Source organism: Palaemon carinicauda, chromosome 36 (genome assembly GCF_036898095.1).
Source record: "Palaemon carinicauda isolate YSFRI2023 chromosome 36, ASM3689809v2, whole genome shotgun sequence".
Taxonomy (NCBI): domain Eukaryota; kingdom Metazoa; phylum Arthropoda; class Malacostraca; order Decapoda; family Palaemonidae; genus Palaemon; species Palaemon carinicauda.
In genome coordinates this window covers 7,159,206-7,161,705 of record NC_090760.1, presented here as the reverse complement: position 1 = coordinate 7,161,705, position 2,500 = coordinate 7,159,206, and the positions used below count along the sequence as shown (strand labels likewise).

General features: G+C 33.4%; 1 protein-coding gene across 1 annotated transcript in view; it reads left to right on the top strand.

The window, feature by feature from the left end:
• The first annotated feature begins 2,394 nt into the window (after positions 1–2,394).
• LOC137628318 (uncharacterized) overlaps positions 2,395–2,500 on the top strand; it is a 47,655-nt gene continuing 47,549 nt past the window's right edge. The window contains 1 exon segment of the mRNA XM_068359481.1: positions 2,395–2,500. This exon segment is cut by the window's right edge and continues 43 nt beyond it. Coding sequence (XP_068215582.1) covers positions 2,395–2,500 — 106 coding nt within the window.

Below are 2,500 nucleotides of genomic sequence, written 5' to 3'. Positions count from 1 at the left end.
GGAAAACCTCTTAAGCGAATGAATTGTAAGTATAACAAAATTCAGAGGAAAGGAAATCCTCTTAAGCAAATGAATTGTAAGTAAAACAAAATTCAGAGGAAAGGAAAACATATTAAGCAAATTAATTCAGAGGAAAGGAAAACCTTTAAAACACAACTCTGAGGTCTGCCCTTCAAAGTAAACAGGCTGTAGGTACAAATGAAAAGTCAGGAAGATTTAGCCAGCATCTAAAAATCAGCAAATGTTTCTCAATTATTAAAAGTTTAGAATCCTGTATCAACATTTTAAGTTGGTAATGTTATACATAAGATTCAGGCAAAACGAAAATCCAAAATTTGATAGTAGGGAAGGATTACAGAAAACTTGGGACGGTATATCTATTACAACCTGATACATCATTGCACCACCAAACAAATTTGCGGATGTGACCTTGAGAGAGAGAGAGAGAGAGAGAGAGAGAGAGAGAGAGAGAGAGAGAGAGAGAGAGAGAGAGAGAGAGAGAGAGAGGGAGTTCATAGAAGTATTCTGCAGTGGCAATTTAGTTTTCTACTGCGCCTGCTTTTATAAAGTCAATTAGTGTAATTGTGCAATTATTGTTATGCATCCATTGTTATTTTTAAAGTTGTATATATAGCATATGAATTAGTAAGAATAATGACAGCAAGGATTATTATCGTTGGTATCTTAGTGTACTATTTACATAATTGTGATAACAACATATTTTTAATATGATATTATTTTTACTATTATTATTATTATTATTATTATTATTAATATTGTTATTATTATTATTAACTAAGCTACAACCCTAGTTGGGGAAGCAAGATGCTATAAGCCCAAGGGCTCCAACAGGGAAAAATAGCCCTGTGAGGAAAGGAAATAAGGAAATAAATGATGAGAACAAATTAACAATAAATCATAATAATAATAATAATAATAATAATAATAATAATATAATAATAATTGTCCTAATTTATAAAGCAGGATTGTCGACTGGTCGATTCCTTTCTTACTCGACCAATCTTACACTTTATCCGCATTGAAGACAAAATTGTGCCAATCGATGCAAGTGCCATTATTCTCTCTCTCTCTCTCTCTCTCTCTCTCCTCTCTCTCTCTCTCTCTCTCTCTCTCTCTCTCTCTCTCTCTGCGCAGAGGTATCTCTTAATCATCACGATATCATTGCTATTAGTGACTTTAAATTTTGCTATTTTATAAGCAAGAGAAATTGTAATAGAATAATGGATATAATTAATAATATTAATAAACGTTGAATGGATAATAATAATAATAATAATAATAATAATAATAATAATAATAACAATAATAATGAAGTTTTGTTATGTTTGGGCATAAAAATTTTTTGGATCAATCTCTCTCTCTCTCTTTCCTCTCTCTCTCTCTCTCTCTCTCTCTCTCTCTCTCTCTCTCTCATCTCTCTCTCTCTCTCTCTCTCTCTCTCTAATCCCAGGGATGTAGTTATAAATATTAAGATTACACAGAAAGTAGACTATATAATAATAATAATAATAATAATGATAATAATAATAATAGTAATACTAATAATAGAAATAATAATAATAATAATAATAATAATAATAACAATAATAATAATAAAGTTTAGTTATGTTTGGACATAAAACTTTGTTTAGTCAATCTCTCTCTCTCTCTCTCTCTCTCTCTCTCTCTCTCTCTCTCTCTCTCTCTCTCTCTCTCTAATCCCAGGGATGTAGTAATGAATATTAAGATTACACAGATAGTAGACTTTATATTATAATATTATTAATAATAATAATAATAATAATAATAATAATAATAATAATAATAATAATGAAGTTTAGTTATGTCTGAGCATAAAATTTTGAATTCTGAATATTGTCCTGCAGCCAGTCTGGAAAAAAGAGTGGAGCTACATATTACAAATAACAAACTTAGAGAGAGAGAGAGAGAGAGAGAGAGAGAGAGAGAGAGAGAGAGAGAGAGTCTTTGGAATCCCCTTTTGAGAGAGAGAGAGAGAGAGAGAGAGAGAGAGAGAGAGAGAGAGAGAGAGTCTTTGAATCCCCTTTTGAGAGAGAGAGAGAGAGAGAGAGAGAGAGAGAGAGAGGGAGTCTTTGAAATCCCCTTTTGAGAGAGAGAGAGAGAGAGAGAGAGAGAGAGAGAGAGAGAGACGCACACACACGAAGCAAGGGAAGGAAGAAAAGACGATGTATTGGCGAACTAAAAAACTATGCGGGTATAAACAGACATAGAAAACCATAAACACATGCTACTGGAGTGACATGTCTGAGGCCTTTGTCCTGCAGTGGACTAGCTAAGGCTGATGATGATTACTCCAAGAACACTTCGAGCTGTATTCAATAGAGCAGGCAACGCTGTGTTTCTTAATAACAGAAGATGTTGGCAACGCTGCCTGTAAAACAGATGTTGGCAACGCTGCCTGTAAAACCGATGTTGGCAACGCTGTGTTTATCAGAAGCTGTTGGCAACGCTGCCTGTAAAA